The 23,213-nt window shown below is 48.0% G+C and overlaps 1 protein-coding gene across 10 annotated transcripts in view; it reads left to right on the top strand.

The window, feature by feature from the left end:
- Nucleotides 1-23,213, top strand: part of LOC144799137 (uncharacterized) — a 234,288-nt gene that overhangs the window by 23,407 nt on the left and 187,668 nt on the right. For all 10 annotated transcript variants that reach the window (XR_013603760.1, XM_078670338.1, XM_078670342.1 and 7 more), the window contains 2 exons: nucleotides 6,926-7,189; nucleotides 8,777-9,014. Coding sequence is in view for 9 of the 10 variants with exons in the window: in XM_078670338.1 (XP_078526464.1) it covers nucleotides 8,987-9,014 (28 nt within the window). In the remaining variant the exon portion in view is untranslated. The remainder of the gene's footprint in view (nucleotides 1-6,925; nucleotides 7,190-8,776; nucleotides 9,015-23,213) is intronic.

Below are 23,213 nucleotides of genomic sequence, written 5' to 3' on the forward strand. Positions count from 1 at the left end.
TACCATCCCTTTGTAAGGGACCGCAGTGGTCTAGATAAACACAGGCTAATGGTTTATCCGAGATTAGAAGGGGCGTCTGTGCTGGACGTCTCACAGTTGATACTTTCATTTTTTGACATATTTCACATGCTAGAACATAGTTCCTTGTTTGTCTTCTCATTTGTGGCCACCAGTATCTCTGTTTTAATAATGATACAGTGGCTGAGACGCCAGCATGGGTAGAAGCAAGCCCTTCGTGTGCCGCTATTATCAGTCCTAACCTATGTTCCATGTTTGGAATTGCCCTATCCCCCACTCCAGGGATTCGAGCAAAAGGAACATTGTTTGTATCAGTTATGTATGAGTATTTTACTGGAAAGCCTTTAGGGAGTGGTTCTATCGAATCCTTTTCTGAAGCGCTGACAGCTTGTAATATTTCGCTGTCTATTTTTGTTTTTGACCGGGTGACGGCAGCTACGGAAGCCGTTTGCACAGCTGCCTTCGCGGCCTCATCAGCCAATGAATTCCCTGCAACGTGAACGCCATCACGTTGATGACTCAGTGTATGTATCACGTGAGTCTTTGGTAGTTCCTTTTGTAAAAGAGCTACTTGTTCCCAGAGCATTTTATGCTTGATTGTGCCACCTTTCGCATCCTTGAAACCATTCTGAAGCCAGATCTGCAAGTATTCATTATAAGATTGAACGCAATAATACGAATCGCACACTATGAGCGTGGGGAATTCTCGATCGGTATTTTCAAGCGCCATCTTGAATGCTAGTAATTCAGCTCGCTGAGCTGTACAATCTCCTAGGGATTGTGTTTTAGTGAGGGTTAGTTTAAATTTCCCTTCGTGCCAACGACCTTTAACAATCGCGCACGCAGCACTGTAAGCTTGTTTACCCCCTACTGCGGGTTGTGCTGATCCGTCTGTATATATTATACAGCCGTAGTCATCTAGAGGCAGAATTTCGGTTGGCGGAGGACATTCAAATTCATATTGGAGAAATTCTTGTGTTTTTAAATAAGGATCAAATTCGTACATCACGTCTGTTGCAGCAAGAGAGTTAGCCCATTGTATCCATCTTGGATGGAGTGCTTTAGCATTTGGAATGCTTGCCTTTGTTACCGCCTCTAAGGCTGGTATTGGTGTCACGATTATTATTCGTTTACCTTGTGCCAGGGCTCGTTCTTTTGCTATAGCTGTCTGTGTTGCTGTAAGAATTTTTTCCGTTGGGCTAAATTTCATTTCAGCCTTAGTGTACAAGTGTGATTTGAATGCAATTGGTACCTTTTCTCCCTCATTAGAGGTCAGGTATGTGAATCCGCATCTCCCTGGGATGACTCGGATCACAAGGTTGCGTGTATTATCACAGGTTTCTAATTTTGTCTTAATTAGCATGTCTGTTTGTAAGGATCTCAAAATTTCTGTGTGTGTTTGAGCCCAACTGGATCTTTTAAAGTCTGGTTTAATTAGATCGTAAAGGGGTTTCACCCTTTCTGCGTAATTTGCAATGTATGTTCTTCCGAAATTTAGGAAGCCTAAAATTGACTGTAGGTTTTTTAGTGTTTTAGGAGCTTGGATAACGGCACATTTCTCTAGGAAATTGTCTGCCAGGCTTTTACCTTCACTTGATAGCTCATATCCTAAGAATAGGACCGTCAGATGGGCAATTCTGGACTTTTTGAAGTTGAATTTGTAACCCTCTGCAGCGAAACCAAGTATTATGGTGTTCACTCTTTTCAAGTGAGTCTCCAAGTCATCATCTGTTAAGTAAATGTCATCGACATAAGATAATGCTTCATCATCATATAGTTGTAGTAATTCTGTTACTCTCGCTGAGAATACCCCCGGGCTGTTCTTGTACCCCTGGGCTAACCGACAGAATTGTTTTTGAGTGCCATTTACTGAGAAAGCTGTTAAATATCTGCTCTCTGGTGCTATGTTTTGACAAAAGAATCCATTGGAGATGTCCAAGGTTGTTTTGTATTTTTTGCGCACTATGTTATTCATTAGTGCAGCACTGTGTGAGTTTTGCACTGCAAAAGTTTTGCAACATGTGTTAAGGTGTCGGTAATCCAAAACTAGGCGATATGAATTGTCTAGTTTGGAGACCGGAAACAAAGGATTGTTCATTTGTGAGGTGCAAGTTTCAATCACCCCCTGGTATTCTAGCTGATCTAGTATTTCATTTACTTGTTTTTTAGCTTCTTGCTTAATTGGGTACTGCCTTTGTGCAGTTGGTTGTGATTTTAACTGGATTTTGTGAGGAGGAGAATCCTCATCCCATCCTACATGATTTTTATATAGAGCAGGTGCTAAGGCCACTGCCCACTTTCTAGCAAGTGTATATTTTTTATGAATCGGCTTTTAATTCGAGAAGGCAGGCATAATTACTTCTTCGCCATGAGGGCACTCCCTGACAAACTCTGGTGGCCAGTCTTTTTCAGCTAGAAGGATGTCATAACCCTTGGAGAGGTTATCCCAAAATAGTCCCCTTATTTTCCTAGTCTTATCTCCCTCTATACGTAATGTTATCTCGTATATTTTGTGGGGCTTGCTAACTCTGGTATCTGCAGTTTCCACTTGAAGGTATTCATTCGTGTCCACTGTCTCCAGATGATTCATAAGGACTTTGCGAGCTATGCTCACCTCTGCTGCGCTGTCTAGCATTGTCTGAGCCCACTCTCCGTTTTTCAGTTGTGTCCTCAGTATTCTCGGCATTGTTAACTACCTTGATACTGGCTACCTTCTTTTTTGGAAATTGTGATTTCTTTTTCAGTTGAGCAGGTTCCTTGTCTTTGGACTTGGCGTGCTCTTCTGATCGTCCTCTTCTTTCCGATTTCTGCGAGGAAGTCTGAAAAGATTGAGAGGGACGTGTATCAATGTCTTGATATCTATCAGGTTTTTTAATATTATCCCTATTTCTAAGGTTATATCTATTCCCAGAGGGTTCACTCTGGGGTGACCTTTGTCTCGGGTTTGGAGATTTCTCTCTTCGCCTAGGAGACCTTCCTCTGGACTGGAATTTCTTTTCTTTAGGATTGGATTGTTTGTTCCCATCCCAGTTCTTTTTTGGTGAATTATTATTATTATTAAAAAACATTTTTTCTGGACTTGTAGTCAGTTGCGGTTTTACTGGTATTCCACCTAGACTATCTCTGCCTAGTTCTTCATAGGATTTTTCTATGATTCTGGCAATTTCAGCTGGTTGGTCTGCTATATCTGGCTCTTTTAACCTCTGGCGGATCGCCACGTTTGCTGCTTCACCTTTTATGTTGGCTAATAATATAGCCGAGACCTGCTTGAAGTCTTTCAGTAATTTCATACCAAGAGTTAAAGCAGGTTCTGGACCGTATTCATCTTGAATTTGTTTTAGCACATCTGGTATCACCGAAATGGATGGAACACCGTGCGTTTTTGTATAGATGGAAGCAAAGACTGTACCCCAAGTGTCACAGTCCTCAATGTGTGGTGCGATTCCCATTGGGAGACATATAGTCAGAATCCTGTGTTTTTCTAATGGGGTGGTGTCAGGAAACACCGCCTCTATTTGGGTAATTTTCTGTGCCAACCAGAATGGTATTTGTTCCCGTTTAGCTGGAACTTTACCTAGGCAGGATTGGATGTTCTGTGGTGTAATTTTATTTGTGTTCCCCTGGTGAGGGGTCAGCTGTGGTAGTTTAATCGCTGGCTGAATTGTTGAAGTCCGCATTACATACTGAACTAATTGTCTATGAATTTTTAGTAGTTGTTTTAGCTGTATTAACAGCTCTGCTGCAGGCATTCTTTCGATGTCTGGATGTGGTGTGTATCCGGCTAGGACCGGCCACGTTGCTCCTGGTCTTCCTAAAGGACCGAGCCTTGTAATGTGATTGTTATGTTTTAGGGCGCCATCAAATAAGAGCAAATGCTCTTGGAATTTGAGTGGTACTTCCACCTCCTCGAAAGGAGTGTACGTTTCAGGAGGTTCCTCTACTTTGTAATAGTGGAAGTACTTTGTTACAGCATTTGCTGCTGGAAAATGTATCCATGTATAGTATACCTCTGTCTGCCGATATTCGTGTGCCTCAATTACGAATATGACTGTGCCACCTCTAGGTGTCAGTCCATTTTCTATAAGTTTTAAGGTTATAGATCTCCTTTTGGCGACCTGGATGAGTATTATATCCGGGTCTGCTGTTTGCATGGTAGCATCAGCATCTGCTATTTCAGTAGCTAATCTAATTGCCTCTCTTTCATCATCACTCTCTGCCATTTTACAGACAGGATGGTATTATGTTTGTTTGCAGATCAGGTTTCTTATGGAAACAGAGATTAGATGCACAATATTCTGGAACTGTTTTATCCTTCAACGTTGACTAGACCAAGAACCATACATAGGAGTTCCCTCCTGCGAGGTTTTGGAGGATATAATAACCTTTCACCCACTCCAGACGTCTTTGGAGTATTTGGGAAAAGGGGTCTGAGTGAGAAAGCACGACTGAGTTACTCTAAATGTCTTACGTTAGTTTTATCGCCCTTTCCAAACGCGTTGGGCGCCATGTAGTGTAGCTCCTATTTTCCCAATAGGCTCTGCGCATTGGAATAGTACCTACAGCAGTAAAGAGAAGCGTGGCTCAGTGGTTAGAGGTGGCAGACCCGGAAGCTGGGATCGGCCGTGGACCAGGGTTCGATTCCCCGCCTCGGCGGGTCTCGGGCTCAAAAATTCCACGGACTCAACAATTCTCGCTCCGGTGCCTCCTCGACTCACGGGGTCACACTCTGCGACTCTGGGCAATAGCTTGCTTAATCTCCACTACGGCCCCTCGCGGCGGGATGCCTGGCTTTCACCTTGTGGATACCCTGCCGGGGTATCTCACAGGGGAATACCAGGACGGGTTCCCTATGCAAGCGCTTAGATACCGGGTCGGTGATTTGCGCTATATAAATACATGTACATTTACAAAGGCCTAGACCAGACGTTAACTAGGTCTACTACTGTCGATACTAGACTTAATTTTTGGGTTTGCCAGCTAAGCTCAGAGTTCGCTAGAAACTTTCTCGAATGTTCAAGGAAGGAATTAACTCCCCTGATTAGACAAGAAGGGATTTAGTTTCTGACAACCATAGAACATGACAACTTTGCTCTCCCCTAATCAAGAGTCAATCTCATGAGTCGTGTGAGCACAAGGCAATTATTTTACTCAGTCAGTACGTGCATTCTTAGTCTCATCAGAATGTAGAGAAAAGGAAGAGACGGGCGTGTTCAATAAAAGATGTTATTTATTGATCAGTCTCTTTTCTCGTACAAGAGAAATGGATCGATATTATTGCAATACTTATAGTTAAGTAAAGTGCATACATTAGAAGCAATAGTATAAAATAATACTGTAAAAACATTGATATGGTTTCTGAGCCATATGATGTTTAAAATGATTAAAATATATTTACATACACATATACATTTGACTAAACGTACTCAACTGGTGTTTCTAAATACGCCTACCCCGTGTACCTGACCTAAGTCTAATGCGTGGGCGGGAATAGAAAGTTACAGTTTAAGTTAAGTTTGTTTTTGCCAAGTGAATAACTAAAGAATTCTCTAGGAGGGGTTATTCAGTTCTGTACCTGGAATTTAGGATGAATGAGGAATGGTATCTCTTTCTCTGCTCTCGATATTCCAGGCTGCCTGCGAGGGCTGCCCAGAAGCGCCGGTGCTGGGTCTCTCGGCTTGAGATAGCAGCGCGTCTCTCAGCGCGTCAGGAAGGCGGGGCTGCTGCCTGCGGGGTCTGCTTCTGCTCTCGGCTTCGGCAAGTATGGCTGCTCCGTCTTGTCACCACGCGTGTGTTTGCATAGGGCAAGATCGGCAATATTTATACCTTAAAGGTGCCGAGATTGACGTAAGGATGGACATAGATACGTCAATAAAGATGTCATACGACTTGCTCGTTAGCACATTCTTTTACTGAAGTTCTCTGTGAAATCAAAACAATGGCCGCACGGATTTTCCAGGTTGTCATAGGTTTGATTTGTTATGAGAACGTCGTATGCCTTATCAGGGGCTGGAGGAATGTCGCTTGTCTAATTAGATCTCAAGCGTTATGACCTAATCAGATAACACGTTCCTGTGCCGTAGTGTGACTGCGTCAGATAACGGTATCTGCATCATGGGGGCTTGTCTTGCCTCATGGGCTGACTGTTAGTTAACTTAAAGTTAGTTTAACCAGAATAGGGTCAGGAATAGGGGGATCGATTCAGAACCTATAGGAATACACGACAGCAGGTCCCGCGGATGTCCCCTTTATTCCGCTTTCCGCCCCCCCCCCCCGCCTTGTGGCGTGTGAGGGTGTCGAGATCGGGGTCTGGTCGCCCGCGGAGGTCCCCTTTATTCTGCTTGCCACCCCTCCCCGCCGGGCGGACGGCTGGGGCTAGGCCAGGCGTGCGGTTCGCTCGTGGGCCGACCGCGGGACCCACTTCCCCCATTCCCTTCTGGGGGTCTCCTTCCCTGCCCCAGATGCAGGGAAGCCAAACACGCCCCAGGCCGGGAGGGGCGAGCGCAGGCAGTAGGGTTCTGTAAGTCCTGCACCCAGGACAGTCCCGGCGAAGGTCCCAAGCCAATAATCAGTGTATTTCTATGTGAGCACAAAAGGTAGACTCTATGCAGCAACGTAATTATGAACTATTCTTGGCACGCAGAACGCGGAGCCACTTTCTTAAGGAGCATTTGGCGCAATGATTTTAGGGGCTTACTTAGCCGGGTTGTTAAAATCGGAAAATAAAAAGTACTGTAGTTCGCTAGCGGAACGTACCATACGAGCAATTATGCTTTTTTCTCACACCATAATCCATTCCAGTCTGCCCTCCCTCGCGTCTGATGGGTGGATTTGTATCTTTAATATGTTGTACATTAGCTAAAAGAGACAGTCTTCAAAACGTTTTTCTTTTTTTTTTTTTCTCCTTCAGTTCCAGCATCGCCCCCCATTGAATACGCCCAGTTTCCCTTCTACCTCAACGGACTGCGTGGAAGCGATAGAGAAAGTGCGGGTAATCTGCAACAACTTCTCCAGCCTGGGGGTGGCCAGTTTCCCCAACGGCTACCCCTTCCTCTTCTGGGAGCAGTACATCGGCCTCCGGCACTGGCTCCTGCTGTCCATCAGCGTGGTGTTGGCCTGCACGTTCCTGGTGTGTGCCCTGTTCCTGCTGGACCCCTGGACAGCTGGAATCATTGTAAGTTTATAAGGGCCTCTGTGGCAGTCGAATTCCTTTCAGCATAGCTCTTGCTATAGTCGGCGGGAGTTTGTTTATGTCTGGGCCTCTGCTGCAGTGTGGCTCTTACGTCATTCATGAAATGTTTATTCGACCTTGGATGAGGCAGGGAGGGGCCAGGAAAAGAGAGGGGGCGAACTTCAGCGCTGAAGTAACAGGGCCCTGAGCGGGGCACTCCTGCCGAGAAATGCTGTCCCCGTGGGCGCCATATAAGCAGCACTTTTATAAAAGGAGCCTTTTAGCAACTTTATTTTATGTTGCCTTGCATAGTTAACTCCACATTGATTTGAAGCTCAGTTGTGTTTAACACTAGGTGTACTTGTCTAAATGGGGAGGAGTTTAACTGTTGTGTTCTCGGTAATGCACGTAGGATAGTGAAAGAACAAAAGCTTATTTGTTGGTTAGTTGTACCCTGTCAATCATTAAATGCCTATCCTGATGCGGAGATTGATCACCAGTGCCAATAGAAATTGGACTTATATCCCACATGTACTTCATATATGTGTAGTCATAAAATGTCAGAATGGCGAAAGGAAATTGACTTTTCACATTGTCTTCTACCACTAATAGTTCTATATGCTTACAAAAGAGAATGGTAAATGTCAAACTATCAAATGAATGGATCTGTGCTTGGTGCCAGGGTTGTCCAGCTGCTTATTTCTCAGCATCTCTCTAGCAATAAGATTTTTTTTCATTGCATTACAGATGTGTTTTCATACCAACTCATTCACCATAAGTCTAGCGTTAATGTTCACTTTGGGCCTTGACTGGATAGCTAAGCTGCTCCAGGGGAAATCAGCTTGTGAGATTGAGCAGTCAGATTAGCAGAAACCCCAGCACCCTTTTTGGACTGGTTTGGTCAAGGGGTGACCTTTGTGTGTTGTGGATTTTACGTCTTTTGCAGTAGGCATAAATTGAGCATAAAATGTTTCTTCGGCATGCAGAGTGTTTAAATGAGCAGAATCTGCCTGCTCTGCATTCTGTCACGCTCTCACCTGTTCCTGATAGTAACTTGTGTTAGGATGTCGCTTTTTCAGAGTAACTTTGTTCTTTTTAACCGTGATATACCAAGTCCATGTTAAACTGTACTTCATTGTTTGGGGAGGCAATGAAAAGCACCGCTGTATAATCTGTTCCACGCAATAAAGGGTGCGGTCCCCATTCCATGTGTGCAAACTAAGCGTTTTTATTCAAAACACTGGTCACATTAGAAAGTGTTTCAATACATGCTTGCACTTGTTAGCTGGCTATTCTGGTAGCATGCACAGGCTAACTTGAGCAGAACATCGGATCACTGTTATCTACTTAAAATAAAACATTGGTGCTCTCTTGCTCCTCATTATATTGTACTTAAAGTACTGATGGCAAATCTTGAAGTAATTCCTAGATGGAGCTGGCACAGTAAGCATGACCTATCAATGTCTGCCACAAGCAAACTGTTGTGCGCTCATCTGAGATTACTTATTTCGTTATTTAACTTGTTGGACCATTCATTGGTTCTTAGTGGTCTGACCAAAGAGTTTACAGTGTTTTTTTGCATCCTTTCAGGTGACAGTGGAGCTCTTTGGAATGATGGGGCTGATCGGGATAAAGCTGAGTGCTGTGTGTTAGACGGGGCGATCCCAGAGGGCCAGGATAGGCTCTCCCGACCACTCCGTGACCCGCCTCCCCCTGGAATACTGCCGAGTCCTAAAGTGAGGTCCTCGCCGGGGAGGACTTCGTGTCTAAAATCGTACCCACTGAGCTCACACCACCCTTATGACCGGACACCACACCGTGGATTTCAGTAAGCAAGTTCTTTATCACACAGTAGAATTTTAGGCAAAATGAACACGTATTTACAAGCGATCAAGGGATCGTAAAGTCTCAATGGTAAGGAGTAGGGAAGTGGGACAGTCTCAGTATTAGGCCAGTACGAAGTGTACCCTGCGCACAGCTCTCAATCCTTGAGCCGGGGGATACAGAAGATGGAGGTCGTACTGGCTGCTCCACTCACTTCTTCTCGAACCAGGTCGGGTTGGTAGCGTCGATGTTCCAGCCGGACTAGAGTACTCCTCGAGCCGCGACAAGGTCAGCAGGGCTCGATCTGGAGTGACCAGAGTGTCTGTCAGTTCTTTAGGAGCTGCAACCACGTCAGCAGGGCTCGGGGTATTCAACGAATGTCTTTAGAGTTCAAGGAGGAGCCGCGACGAGGTCAGCAGGGCTCTGAGGTTTCAGTTCCTTCTTCACGAGGATGAGCCGCGACAGCGTCAGCAGGGCTCGATAAGTTCCAGAGTTCGGTCTTCTCCACAATGGTTGATCAGGTCAGCAGGGCTCTCTTGTCCAGGATACAACTGCCCGCTAGTTCTTGGGCGGGCTTTGATATTGCGCAGTGGCCCTTTGATGTCCGGACCCTCGCATGCGGAGATCTCATGCCTCGGGGCTGGTCGCCGGAGTCTTCCGTCGGCTGGCCCTTTGATCCTTTAGAAAGATGCGCCCGGGGATTTTACAGACGCCCAGCAGGGTCTGGAGCCAGCTCTCGGGGAGGCCAGAGGTGCGATCGAAACCAGCCCACAAGGGAAGGCCAGAGGTGTGAGAGAAACCAATCTCCCAGGGGAGGCCGGAGGTGCCATCGAAACTCCTTGGTCTTATCTCACTCAGGAAGCCCTCTACCCCCCAGCCGGGCATGGCGCGTCTGAAGCCTAAGTTTAGCTGGGGCCGGGGTCAGGCAAGGGCTAGGAGTCAGGGACCTCGGGAAGGGTGATGGCGGCCGGTGGCCCTGTGGGGTGATGTAGGTTCTGGGTGCCCGGTACCGGGAAGAGGGATGCGGGGAGGGTCGTCCGTTGGTAGGGTCATGTAGGGAGCGGGGCAGACAGGGAACGGGATGACCAGGGGTTTCTGTGTGCAGGGCTAGGCTAACGGGGTGCTGAGGAAGGGGGGGAACCACGCCACGAGGCCGGGTCCAACACTGTGCCTGTCGTCATCCTTATTGCATCCATCGGTATTGGAGTGGAGTTCACTGCCCACGTTGCTTTCCAATATTTTTGCACGTGGTTGGGAATTTTCCAACACAGGGTGCAAAATCTTTTTAAGACCTTGGGAGGAGTGCTGTAGGAACATTGGAGCCGGAGTCTTTATTTTTTTTTGGGCAGTGCAGTTTGCAAATATTATTCTGTAGTAGGGGATCTCTGTGTATAGTCATAATCTAGTGAATAGTCCCGCCCATGTGCGTGGACCCCGGAGCAATCAAAAATAATCTCTTACAGTGTCGAAAAATGCAGAAAATGCATAGACACTTAAGAGAGAATTTAAAGACAGATAATGCAGCCAAAAAGGCTACACTGTCCAGTACTTCAACTAGAAATTCCACCATAAAATCCACAAAACAGCAAAGCCTGTACAGATTTCCCTTGCTTAACAGCAAAATCCCTCAGGAATGATAGAGAGAAGAACCTGGACAGACAAGCCCCATAGGCTGCCATTATGTGGCTTAATTAGGATACCGTGCCTTTAAGGAACCTTCTAGAACCTTCTCTCAGTATCCCAGAATGCATAGCAGGTCCAACTTAGCCTCAGTTCTTTTTTTCCGGCTCCTGCAAGCAGGACCCTGGAGCATTGAGCTCTCCCTTTTCAAGGGTTTTTGTTAGTGTTTTACACTGATTTCGATTTTTGGTACTTTTAAAGTACTTTGGTGACTTTCTTTCTGTGTTTTCTGCACTCTTTTTTGTCCATAATGCCTGCATTATTCGACAAATGCCCTGAGTGCTCAAGGAAGAAGGCCAAGTCAGACTCCCATGAGGTCTGTATTCTCTGCCTTCCCTCTTCCCACATTCCTGAGGACTGTGTGATCTGCAGAGGCTTCTCTGGAAGGACCCTGAAGGAGAGGAAGAAGATCAGGCTTCAGGGACTTGAAGAGAGAAGGTTGAAGGCACGAGGTGGGTCAGGAGGGGCTCCTTCTACCCATGCTGAGGCCTCTGGGGGGCTCCCCAGGGGCAGGAAGACCAGCCCTCGCCCTAGATCTCCGTCTGGGTCAGTTGCGCTGACCACGACGTCGAGGGGGCAGTCAACGGCCAGTTCCAGGTCTCCCCAGGGCTCTGGGTCGAGAAAACGTCGCCCGTCGACGTCGAGGAACGTGTTCCGGCCGCCGTCGAAGCCGGTGTCGATCTCCTCGTCGTCGCTGTCGGCGTCGAGTGGTCGACATCGGAGGGCCCGGCGTCGGCGCTCGCCGTCGAGGCGACACCGCCGTTCGCCGTCGAGGACATCGTCGTCGAGGGGATCCTCGTCGTCGAGGTCGCCGTCGAGACGGAAGGCGTCTCCGGCGCCGAAGAGGTCGACGTCGAAGCATTCTAAAAGACCGACGTCGAGACGGTCAAGGAGATCGACGTTGAGAAGGTCAGAGAGGTCGACGTCGAGAAGGTCCAAAGGGTCGACGTCGAAGCGATCCAAGAAGTCGACGTCGAGGCCGGCGAAGAGGTCGAGGTCGCCGTCGAGGCACCATCGCCCGTCGTCGAGGTTTCGTGGTTCGTCGATCTGGTCGGGGTCGACGTCGAGACGGAGACACGGTTCGACGTCGAGAAGTGTGATTCGGTCGACGCCGAAGGACCGTTCGACGTCGAGGGGCCATCGGTCGTCGTCTGGGCACCGATCTTCAGCGTCTGGAGGTCCTAAGGACAGGCCCAGGACTGTGGGGGGCTCCCCACACTCCACAGGAGATGGTGGCTCGCCGGGACCGGCGCATTCCGGGGTGGATACTCCGATGAAGCCCGCTACACCTCCTTCGCGGCCGGCTCTGCCGAAGGGTCCGCCTCCGAAGGCCCCGACCCCGCCTCCGAAGCCGGGTCCGCAGACCCCGCGTGCGGTTACTCCTCCACCCCCGGTTCCACCGAGGGCGGTGTCGATACCTAAGTTTCCGACGCCTCCGAAGAAGACACCTAGGAAACCTGGGACTCCTGACCCTGGGAGGCCGAAGGAGCGTCCGAGGCCCAAAAGGTCAAGGTCTCGTTCGGGGAGACGGGACAGATCGAGGAGTGGGCATGGATCTTCCTCACGATCCAGGCGTCACCACAAGAGACGTCGGTCCAGGTCACGTTCTCCCTCTGGGACCCGTTCCTACTCGCCCACGCTGTCCGATCCGCCGGAGACTAGGGTGTCTCCGATAGACGATATAAGCACATTTCAGGAGGTTCTCCTGCGTGGAGCGGCGAAGTTGGGCATCAAGGTGGAAGCGCCTACGACTTCTACCTCGGTGATATTTGAGACATTACACAAAAGGCACTTGTCTCGCCCCCTGTTACCTCTGGTGCCGGGGCTCCTGGAGCCCGCCGAACAGGTATTCCTGACGCCGGCAACGGTGAGGTCTGCGCCTTCCAGGATCCTAAAAAAGTACAGGGCTCCGGACTCAGACCCAGCCTTCTTGAGGAAGGACCCGGTACCGGATTCGGTCATCGTGACTGCTGCACGAAAGCTTCATGCCACCTCCCCTGCGTCCACGGTGCCTCCGGACAAGGAGAGCCGCTGGATCGATTCTGCTGGTCGTAAGGCGTGTGGGACATCCGCCTCGTCGATGAAGGCCGCCAGTGACTCGGCTTTGCTGGGACGTTACGACCGGTCTCTGTGGGACTCGATGGAGCAGTTCGCAGACCTTGTCCCTCGAGACCGCAAGGAGGACTTTATGGAGATCGTCCAGGAGGGGATGCTGGTCTCTAACCAGGCCATCGGCGCCGCAGCGGACATATCATTGCTGTCCGCGCACGGATATTGCCACGGGATTCACCAGAGACGCCATGCTTGGCTCAGGTTGACGTCATTGAAACCGGAAGCACAGCAACGCGTGGCGAATCTCCCGTTTTCCGGAGATACCCTCTTCGGGAAACACGCAGATGACGAGATGGCCAGGATGAAGGCCGAGGCGGAGACCCTGACGGCAGTGGGCTTGGAGAAGCCCAAGGAAAAGAAACCCTTCCGACAGTACCAACGTCGGTTTGGGTCGCAGGGTCGTGGAAGGGGTCAGTCTGCTGGACAACATCAACAGCAGCAGCAGCAGCAGCAGCAGCAGTACAGGCGGCCCTTCCAGAAGCGCCAAGGTGGTAGAGGTCGTCAACAGTCCTCTACCGCGACCAAGGGCCCGGCCGGGTCCCGTCCCTGAGCCGTTACTTCCCCCTCGTCCGTTACCCGCTCCGGTGGGGGGAAGCGTTCAATTTTTTCTGGCAGAGTGGAGAAAAATTACTCAGGACAAGTGGGTGCTGAATATTGTTTGCAATGGATACAGTCTACGTTTCACCAGCCCTCCTCCATCGATTCCTCCCGTCAGCTCGCAGTATCAACTGCGCGAGCTTCAGGCGGAGGCGGACGTTCTGCTAAGGAAAAGGGCGATCGAAGACGTACCTCTGTCTCAAAGAGGAAGAGGTCTGTACTCTCGGTTCTTTCTTGTCCGCAAGAAGGACAGAAACGAGTTCAGGCCCATTCTGGATTTGCGGCAGGCAAACAAGTGGATTCGCAGAGAAAAGTTTCGCATGCTGTCGTTGCATCAGATCTACCCTCAGCTGCAACAAAGAGACTGGATGTGTGCCATAGATCTACAGGACGCATACTTCCACGTGCCCATTGCATGCAAACACAGGAAATTTCTGCGCTTTCAAGTCGGCACCAATCACTATCAATACACGGTGCTACCCTTCGGACTGAAGTCTGCTCCCAGGACATTCTCAAAATGTATGGCAGTGGTAGCGGCACACCTGAGGAAGAACAAGGTGTTTGTCTACCCGTACCTGGACGATTGGTTGATCAAAGCCTCCTCCTTCTCGGAAGCTCAAGCACACTTCCAGAAGACGTGCGTTCTCTTGAACAAGCTGGGGTTGCACATCAACATGTCCAAGTCTGTCCCGATTCCGGTACAGTGCATCCAGTACTTGGGGGCCTCCATCAATACGCTGTCAGCAAGCGTGTCTCCTTCGGAAGAGCGACGTTTATCACTCGTTCGGAAGGCTCAGGCTCTCATGAAAACTCCGTCTACGACTGTGAGGACGGTGTCTTCTCTACTGGGATCGATGGCCTCTTGCATCTTCCTCACTCCTCATGCACGGCTACAGATGAGACCTCTGCAGGAGTGCTTGGAGGATCAGTGGGACCAGAGGAGAGGTTCTTGGGACGACAGGATACGACTGTCTCTACATGCTCGTCAGTCTCTGAAGTGGTGGTGCTCGAAGGAGAATCTCCTCGGAGGCGTTCCCTTCCACAAGGACATTCCCACACAGACCATCGTGACGGATGCGTCTCTCCAAGGTTGGGGGGCTGTGAGAAGTTGGCCTGATGTGCAGTGCTCACTATTCTAGTGATCACTATATATCAGTCCAAACAACCCTTATTGATGATTGGTTGTAAGTCAACCTTATAGACCAGCTATCCTAATAGCATGGATACGAGCAGTCTAAGGCTAAGACTCTAGAGGGCGTGTTAAGCCAGCTGTTTTACCATCACATTACCCCTTGAACACCCAGTGAAAGGACACCACACAAGTTGTTATGAAAATAAACAGTGTATTTATTTATAACAAGACTACCCTGGCTCTTTATGAGACAGGGAGCTAAGCACACAACAAAACTCTTACGAAAATACTTTAAGTTTAGCACGTTATACACAAATGCCCGAGGGGCACGAAAAACCATATACTCTAAAAGTGGAATGCGAATTACTAGCAGGTAAGTAACAGTACTAATAGGCTTTGGAATCGCTAGGACTGGACTAGGGAATCGTTAGATTACTACTAGGAGGCCCAGGGGACTCGGGTGCAGAGTGTGCACTCTCACGCGGGATGCGGGACAAAGTCTATGGAAGCTAGAATTCACAGAGTTAGTGTTCACGGGCGAACCCGACCTGGTAGGGAGAAAACGACAGTGGATCCTGACCCTTGGATAGTGAGGCTATGCTGGGACACCGGAGTGCCGAAGTTACCTAGCCCAGGGGCTGCAGCTGCATAGGTCTGAAAAGACGTCGGGGATCTCGTTGCCGGACCAGGAGCCTGGAAGGAAGAAGTTGCTGGCAGGCGACCAGTGAAGAAAAGTTCGATGGATCCAAGCCTGGATCAAGGAAGAAGAAAACCTGAAAGCAGAGGGGACCAAGTTCTTGAATCACTAGCCAGTGATTAAGTGGGCACCAGGATGGCACCGGGCGAAGTCACCGCAGTCAGGTGAGTGGGCGCTGCTGGGCTCTGCAGTCTCTCGGACCAGGAGGCGTTGTCGGCGACCAGGATGGAGGTGCGAGCTGTCCCACGAAGGATGAAGTTGTCGGCGTCGAAGTTACCCAGGATTGGGCAACCAGCCTTGGCTAATTCAAGCCCACGCGGTGGACTCAAAATGGCGTCTTGAGGGGACCAGGAGGGTCCGGGGGGCTCCTCTTTTGGAAGGGAGCAAGGGCCAGTCTGGAGCAACCAGACCAGCAGCAGAAATGTCGTCGGGCGTCGTCAGGAAGGCCACAAGCCAGCGGGCTAGTAGCCAAACAACGCGGTGAGCAGAAGAAAGCAGAAGGGCCCCACGCAGATCGTGGAGATGCTGGGGGGCTGCTCTTCGGTGCTGGAGCTGCTCAGGGTGGGGGCTTCTCGGACCCCAAAGCACTCACCAGGAATTCACTTGGCGGGCTTGCTGTTCAGAAGTCGTGCAGTCTTGAAGATGGCCGGTCCCTCGAGGTCTCGTCACACCCACGAGTCTCAGCGTGACTGATGATGTAGGTAGAGGTCAGAGGTGCCAGGGAAGCCGGTTCTCGTCGAGCTGGGCAGTCGGATTCCGGAGGAAGGACGTGCAGCAGACCGCAGTGTTCTTAGATGGTGCCTGCGGATGCAGGGTGACTACTCCTTAGTCACAAGGGAGAATCTTGAAGAAGGAAATCTTGAAGTCCTTTCGCAGAAAGTCGTGTCTTGATTCCAAAGATGATCTGATTTGGAAGGGGGCCAGTCTCTACCTTTATCTGGGAAAAGGGGGCTGGCACGCGACTAGGTCCTGCCCTATGGGTGGGACCAGGAGGGGGGTGGTTACACCCACTTCCTTGGCGGGCTTTTCCCCAGGCCAGGGGCTGGAGTGCCCCTGGAACTGGTTCCAGCCAGCCTATGCACAGTGAGCACCGGGGTGCCACGTGCAGTCACCTTCCTCTAAAGCCCTGCCTACCTACAATACACAAAACCCTGTCTGGGACGGTGCTGGCACCGCCCCTGGCAGGAAACCCTTTGTCCTTATCTCCTGCTCTGGGAGGACTCCCAGCAGCAGGAGGGCAGACTTGTGTCTCGGTGGCAGCATCCATTTTGTGGATGCTAAGGCTCTGTCTGACTTTTAACCGGGTTATAGGTTACATGCATGTCGTGTCCCTCTAAAAGGGTGGAATGCTAACCCCGTCGCCAGAATTGGCGAGGGGTTAGTATTCCAATTCGTATGACACCTTACTCGACATGTTTTGATAAAGCGATACCAGAGTTGGCATTTAACCGCGAGGATTATAATGCACTTAAGAGTATATGGTATGCGATATCATGGAAACGGCTAAGGGATGGATCCCGAAAGCCGCAGACAGGCTCAGCTCATGCTAGAGCACCATCTCACACGATTCCAAGCACTCTGCCTTCAGGATTGTTAAGGCCTGCTATAGGAGTGACTGATAGGAGATCTGTGTGTCCATTTTAGGGTTAGATATAGGTATACTATATCTAAAGCAAAGGGTGATTACACCACCTTGCCCCAGCTGTCAAGCAGCCAGTTGTGTCAGATTTGGATGGCCAGCCAGGGGTGGCATAATACATGCTGCAGCCCCTGGTAGGCCCTGGGTACACCTATGCCCTGGGTACCTAGGGTACACTGTACAGGGACTGATAAGGTGGCTCAGTATCCAATTTAGATATGTACCTAAGGTACATGGAATCCATTTTACAGAGAGAGCAGTGGGCCTGAGGTCCTGAACAGCAGGGCCTCAGGTCAACTAAGTCAGAAAACCAGCAAAACACCAGGCAAAAAGTTGGGGGCAACCATAGTCAGGGGTCAACCTTCCTACAGGGGCGCACTCCGGAGACCTGCAAATTCAAGGGACGTGGTCCCCGACGGAGTCCACGTACCACATCAATTTCCTGGAACTGAGAGCTGTCCACTTGGCACTGAAGGCCTTTCATCCGTCCTTTCAGACCAACTCTCTGCTTGTTCAGACGGACAACACGACAACGATGTATTACCTCAACAAGCAGGGGGGCTCGAGATCGCGCACTCTGTCGCAGGAGGCGCAGGCGATCTGGCACTGGCTTCTGGCTCGAGGACTGTCGATAACGGCCACCCATCTGCCAGGTGTGCAGAATGTTCAGGCAGACGAACTGAGCAGAATCGTGCAGGAAAACCACGAATGGGTCATAAACGACGAAGTACTAGGAGAAGTCTTCGCAAGGTGGGGAACTCCAGACGTAGATCTGTTCGCCACCGCCGAAAACAGCAAATGCCGAGGCTTCGCCTCCAGGTACTACCAGCCGGGGACGCTGGGGAACGCGTTATGGATCAACTGGTCGAACAGCTTTCTGTACGCTTTTCCACCAATTCCCCTGATTCCGGCGGTTCTCATCAAGCTGGCTCAATCCAGGGCGAGAATGATTCTGATTGCCCCGGAATGGCCCAGACAGTGGTGGTTCACGGACCTGCTTCACCGATCTCTCCTTCCTCACATGAAGCTGCCGTGCAGGCCGGACCTTCTCACGAAGTTCGGGGGGCGGATGGTGCACCCCAACCTCTCGTCTTTGAGTTTGGCGGCATGGCTCCTGAAATAGTGCAATATGGCCATCTGAATCTCCCAGAGGATTGTATGGACATACTGAAGGAGGCTAAGCGACCTTCCACTAGGACTTCCTATGCTTACAAGTGGAAGAGGTTTTGCATCTGGTGCAAGTCTAAGAACTATGACCCTACGACATGCAAGGAAGATGTCATCCTTCCATATCTGCTTCATCTGGCGCAGTCGGGCCTTAATGTCCATTCCATTAAGGTTCATCTGGCTGCTTTGACTGCCTACAGGAAAGGCCCTTCACAGACTTCCTTTTTCCAGATCCCTGTGATCAAAGATTTTTTGGAAGGCTTGAAGAAAGTGTTCCCTCCTGTCAGGCTTCCTTCGCCTTCATGGGACCTGAATGTGGTGCTGTCCAGATTGATGAAGGAGCCTTTTGAACCCATTCATAAGGCTTCGTTGCAGCACCTGTCCTGGAAGGCGGCGTTCCTCGTGGCCATTACATCGGCCCGCAGGGTGAGTGAGATTCAGGCATTGTGTTGCCAAGAACCTTATACTGTATTTCATAATGCTAAAGTTGTTATGCGTACTCACCCTAATTTTCTTCCCAAGGTTGTTTCTGATTTTCATATCAATCAGACTATCACTTTGCCTACGTTCTTTCAGAACCCTTCATCTCCGGCGGAAAGGTCTTTACATTCCCTGGATGTGCGGAGGGTGCTGAAGTTTTATCTTGATAAGACTAAAGATATTCGTAGGTCAGACCAATTGTTCATCAATTATGGCTCAGTCAGGACGGGTCTTGCTACCTCTAAACAGTCCATCTCTAGGTGGATTGTGTCCTGCATTCAGTTGTGTTACTGCAAAGCTAATAAGACCTTAGGGGGCAAACCTAAGGCTCATTCCACCAGGGGCAAGGCTGCTACGACAGCTATGCTCCGTAATGTTCCCATTGCAGAGATCTGCAAGGCGGCCACTTGGAAGTCGGTCCATACCTTTGCTAAGCATTACTGCCTGGACACTGATGCCAGGGCAGACGCTCAGGTTGGGCAGGCTTCGCTGCGGAATCTGTTCGCACAGTAGTGGCGTTATTTTATTCTCCACCGCCGCTTGGTGTGGGGATGGGCTTGCCATTCTATTCACTAGATTATGACTATACACAGAGATCCCCTACTACAGAAGGAGTAGTTTCTGTCCTGTAACTCCAGTTCTGTAGTAGGGGTATCTCTGTTATAGTCATAAGCGCCCTCCCGCCTCCCCGGTGGAGAGTTATTCATGTTCATAATGCTACAGGTCTGGCGTTTTTTACGCCTTCAAAAAGAACTGAGGCTAAGTTGGACCTGCTATGCATTCTGGGATACTGAGAGAAGGTTCTAGAAGGTTCCTTAAAGGCACGGTATCCTAATTAAGCCACATAATGGCAGCCTATGGGGCTTGTCTGTCCAGGTTCTTCTCTCTATCATTCCTGAGGGATTTTGCTGTTAAGCAAGGGAAATCTGTACAGGCTTTGCTGTTTTGTGGATTTTATGGTGGAATTTCTAGTTGAAGTACTGGACAGTGTAGCCTTTTTGGCTGCATTATCTGTCTTTAAATTCTCTCTTAAGTGTCTATGCATTTTCTGCATTTTTCGACACTGTAAGAGATTATTTTTGATTGCTCCGGGGTCCACGCACATGGGCGGGACTATTCACTAGATTATGACTATAACAGAGATACCCCTACTACAGAACTGGAGTTACAGGACAGAAACTACTCCTTACTTATTTTTGGGAGCTAGGTTCAATCCTCTGTCACCTAAACTTGGATGTTAATTGCAGCTGTACTCTTTTGTAACACTGTCTGAATACTATGCATAATGTCTATATTTTCTTTACTGGTGGTCGGTTCAAGAGTAAAATATTCTGTAAAACGGTTAGCTTGTCCTGAAACCAGTTGCGGTTGTAACGGTTGGCTCCACCGCAAAATCCCTTGTGCCCGGTAAATGGGAGAAATAACAGATTTTACCCAAGCATCACTCCCAAGTAGAATAATGTTACCGACGGGTCCACGTGCACGGAAAGTGAACGTCCTTCTCACACAGAGCCATTTCGGCACATAAATTGAACTTAAACGTGGCAGTGTCTCTGTGACTTATGTCCCTTGAGCAGGGCTTTATGTGGGATGAAGAAACCGGAGGGGCTCTCAAAGGGGCGTGGCCAATGTAATTTAGAGTGTGGCTTAAAAACACGAAAGCTAAAAATCTGTGCTTAGCATAGTGTGCCACCCAACTTGTATTTTGCTGTTTCTATCATTGCATCCATATATATGATACACCAAGTAACTGAATACCTACACCAAGTCAGGACTATTGGCTTTGTCAATGGTTGTTAGTTGCATAAGATAAATAAGCAGCAACTATGGCTTGTATATTATTGAAAACACTTCCACTTAGAGCCCTGATGTGTGTGTGTGGCTCTATGTGAATGACTCTGTGTGGGTGGCTCTGTATGTGTGTGTGGGTGGCTGTGTGTGTGGCTCTCTGTGGGTGTAAATGCAATAGGTCATGCATTTGCGAGCGATTAAGCTATTGGCATTGTAAATGACAATGCCATTTATTTAACGATTACGATATTGGCAATGTAAATGACAATGCCATTTATTTATGACTTAAAAAAAAAACACCAATAAAAAAATGTCATGAGCAATGCCAATAGCTCTAATAGTGCCGAGACCATTGCATTGTAAATGCTTGTTTTTTAGGTCTCGCTGAGCCAGCGTGCATGCGCTGATAGAGAGGGAGTCTTCAAAGCGCTACCGCTGGCATATAGCTAGAGTGCACAAGGCGTGCACGCGCGCAAAGCAGCCATATGGATTTTAGTCGCTCTCCCTCAGAGCCTCCTCTCCGCCCCCTTCCCTGCGGCTATTTCACACAAGCTTGTAAACAATTCATTATAAGGAGTCGCATTTTTATAAATTCAGTCCTAAATCCTGTAAAATCTGTATTACAAAGCAGTTCAGCTTTTATATTTCTACTGGTGCTCTTTTAAACGATGTAGCAATATAACTACAGAACCATGAACGAGCCAAAAATGTGGTTGGAGCGCCATCTAATGGACATTTATTTTCGCTCAGTTTTTATAATTTTCTTGAAATTATTACGTACATATTCTAAGCTAATTTGCAAAAGCTGTTTGAGGGTTCCCAGATTTTCTTTAAAAGTAAGTATTAAAAAAACAAATATGCAGAAATATGCTGTAATTGACATTATCTCACAAACTGCGGCATGCCTTAAGAACACCTCACATTAAAATACTAGTAGGTTTTTTTTTTGGTCTGGCAAAAAAACAGAACTATTTTATGATGGACCTTATGGCATAAGTTCTTCAAAAAAGTTTTTTTTTAAGTAGTTCAGGGGTAGAGAGAACTTTGACTCAGCTGCACTCATCTGTGTTTGATGGCTTCTCGTTGCTTGGACTGGCTGACCCTCACGGCCATGGCGCTTTGTGGATGATTGCATTGCTCCACCTGTGTTTCTATTGATGATGGGTCATTATGTAGTTGCTTTGCTAGACTCCAGATGTGACATGATGTGTAAGTTACAACTGACCCAAAGAGTTTACAATGATGAATTTACTTTGTTGACACAATGACATTTTAATTGCTGGTTTATGTTTTTTTTACAAAGGACTGTTTGGTAGCCACAGTCGGTCATAAAGGCAATGTGCTATTCGCAAAATGTCCCTTGCATGTTCATGTCCTTTACCTTCCTGTGTTCACAACATGCTGTTGGATTCCAGCGTTTTTTATTATTTATATATTCTGAAAGTAAAGACGTTCATGTCTCGACTTTCTTAAAGATGCAATGAAAATATTATTCTTTTTTTTAAGTATTTACAACTGAATATTTTGAGGTTGTGCCTTTTGTGTTAGCCATTTATAAAGCAATCTACATCTTTCAACCTCTTTTCATAACACACTTCTTTGAGGCTACAGCTTTCTTGTACTAATGCAGTCTTTTCAGCAAACGGCCAAGCTCCCAGCCTTGGTAATTTTATAGCAGAAGATGTCGCTTCATTAAGGGACTACTTTCAGATATAGCTGCTGCACAGACAGTATGTCTTTGCAGATGTCATTCCCAGGTGACAGCTCTCTTTTGAAAGCAACATTTGATGTGTGTTCAGTGCCAGCCCTTTCGATGCTGAGCTGGACTTCATCATTCTGATTTTGACATCTTTTTTGAAAATCTTTTATTCTCTGTTAAAAAAACAGTGTGGAGTGTCATTGACAAAGCAGATTTGAGGTTGCGCTTACTCTAAGGTTACACTGGAAGCTGCTCATTTGTAATATAATGTGACTACTGTGTGTCAGAAGAGACTTTTTGCACTAGAAGGGAAATGATGGTGCCTTCATTAAAAAATAATCTAACGTTTATGTATTCTCAAAAGCAAACTCATTAGTTAACAGGAAACCTGCCATTTGTTGGAATTGGTATTGATAGAGCGCGCGAGGTCACCCAACCAATAATTTCGCCGCTTCCGGCTTCGGGCCCATATATTTCAATTCACCATATACATTGACCGGGTGACATCACGGGCCGCTACCAATTTGTGTGAATTCCCTACTGTTATTCCTCAGCGTACCCGACTTACCATCCACCGACACGGGTACCTATGACCACAATGGATCAGGGAGCTAGCTGTAAAGGAAAGGCAGCAAAATACAACTCAAAATGACATTTAATACTTTTGTAAAATGACCACGGACAACTGGAAGTTTTAAAATGTTTATCTAAAGCTCGTCCTCTGAAAGCATTAGATTTACAAGAATAAGACAATCAATAATCAAGATAATGAAAAGTACATAACTATAGAGAAATAAAGTCAGGGTAATCATTGAAATGCTAATATGAGATGCAACAGGAAACGCTATGTATTTAGGGCAAAAGTTCTTTAGACAGTTTAAGTAAGGAGGTTCTAGACCATATCAGAAAATGACAAACTGCAATGCAAAATATGATTTCTAACAGGAAGGGTAACATGGGAACATGTTAAGAAAATATGCAAATGACTTTACGTTTCAATAGTTTGCGGAAAGCATGGAAAATTAACATATGCAAAGGGGTGTCTTTATTAAAGCAAAAGACAGAAAAATAGAAAGGTGCAGTTTCAAGAGATTTGAGCAATATTTACCTAGACTGGTGTGGAAACCAAACCCTGGCCAAGGGTCAGTTAAGGACAGGAAACCCTCAAGGAAGGATACCCCTCAATGGACAGCAGGTGCAGAATGGACA

The sequence above is a fragment of the Lissotriton helveticus genome, chromosome 12, assembly GCF_964261635.1.
Source record: "Lissotriton helveticus chromosome 12, aLisHel1.1, whole genome shotgun sequence".
NCBI classification, from domain to species: domain Eukaryota; kingdom Metazoa; phylum Chordata; class Amphibia; order Caudata; family Salamandridae; genus Lissotriton; species Lissotriton helveticus.